General features: G+C 37.8%; 1 protein-coding gene across 1 annotated transcript in view; it reads right to left on the minus strand.

Annotated features, from left to right (window-relative positions):
• Positions 1-824, minus strand: part of LOC107101510 (vang-like protein 1) — a 24,003-nt gene extending 23,179 nt beyond the window's left edge. The window contains exon 1 of the mRNA XM_015400460.1: positions 592-824. Coding sequence (XP_015255946.1) covers positions 592-653 — 62 coding nt within the window. The 5' untranslated portion in view covers positions 654-824. The remainder of the gene's footprint in view (positions 1-591) is intronic.
• Positions 825-1,053: the final 229 nt, after the last annotated feature.

The raw sequence follows: 1,053 nt of genomic DNA on the forward strand, positions 1-1,053 counted from the left end.
TATACTTTTCCGTATAAGATGTATACAGTTTCATGTTTATTTATTTTATAGCCTCTTACAGTTACTCTCTGTTTATACATACCATTTATAGTCAATACATTCATAGTCTATGTGTACATGTAAATAAATAATCATATCTTTATAGCACTTCTGGATAGATGCAAACTACATTTCGTTGCTTTGTACTTGTGACAGTGTAATGACAATACAATGAAGTCTATTCTATTCCATTTTATTCTATTCTAAAAGAGATACAAGAATGTGTCTAGTAAAATATATAAACTTATCATAGTTAAGTATGGACTTGGGCTGTAAAAGTAATAATAAAAAGAGTCCCTTCATTTAGAACTAGACTTATTCTACTAATGAAAAAGATTTTTGGGCCACACAGCTGGGATAACCCTAATCCTCAAGCTTTGTACATATCAATCTCCAGCTTAGTTTATATCTATTTTAGTCTCTAATCTCATCTGCTGGGCGACAAATGAAAAAACAAACTAGAAAAGCTTATCTAACACAGGCTCTGTTGTGATCAAATAAAAACATTCCAACAGAGAAACTGAAGGTCAGACAGACAGACAGGAAACATACCCGTGGCGGTTTGACCTCCCAGACCGACTGGAGTAGCCAGAGTGGGTCGACTCAGTGTCCATCCCCGCAGAGTTCAGAGCCAGCAGTGGGGTAGGAGTATGAGCAGCGGCTTGTCACGTGAAAGGAATTGCGAGATGGAGTGGGAAGACGAGGTATGCGGTCTCTGAAGGCTGGCCTCAGAAATCCCCGGCGACTGAGAGCTATCCCAAAGAGCCGAAATGCCACATAAACCTGAGAGATAAACACAGAGTAGTCTGAGGGGCGCTTCCAACCCGCTATTAGCATCTAACAAATACAGTTCAGATACAATCTATGATTCCTTGTATTACATATTAGTTACTTTAAATAAATCTGTGTTTAAAAATATCTTTTTACTCCAACCAGTCTTTTTGGGTGTAATGTTTGTGTTGCGTATATACTGACTTTTTTTTCCACTTTCAGTTTGCACACTCAGCAAAGAAC

The sequence above is a fragment of the Cyprinodon variegatus genome, unplaced genomic scaffold (genome assembly GCF_000732505.1).
Source record: "Cyprinodon variegatus isolate N-32 unplaced genomic scaffold, C_variegatus-1.0 Scaffold1106, whole genome shotgun sequence".
In the NCBI taxonomy this organism is placed as follows: Eukaryota; Metazoa; Chordata; class Actinopteri; order Cyprinodontiformes; family Cyprinodontidae; genus Cyprinodon; species Cyprinodon variegatus.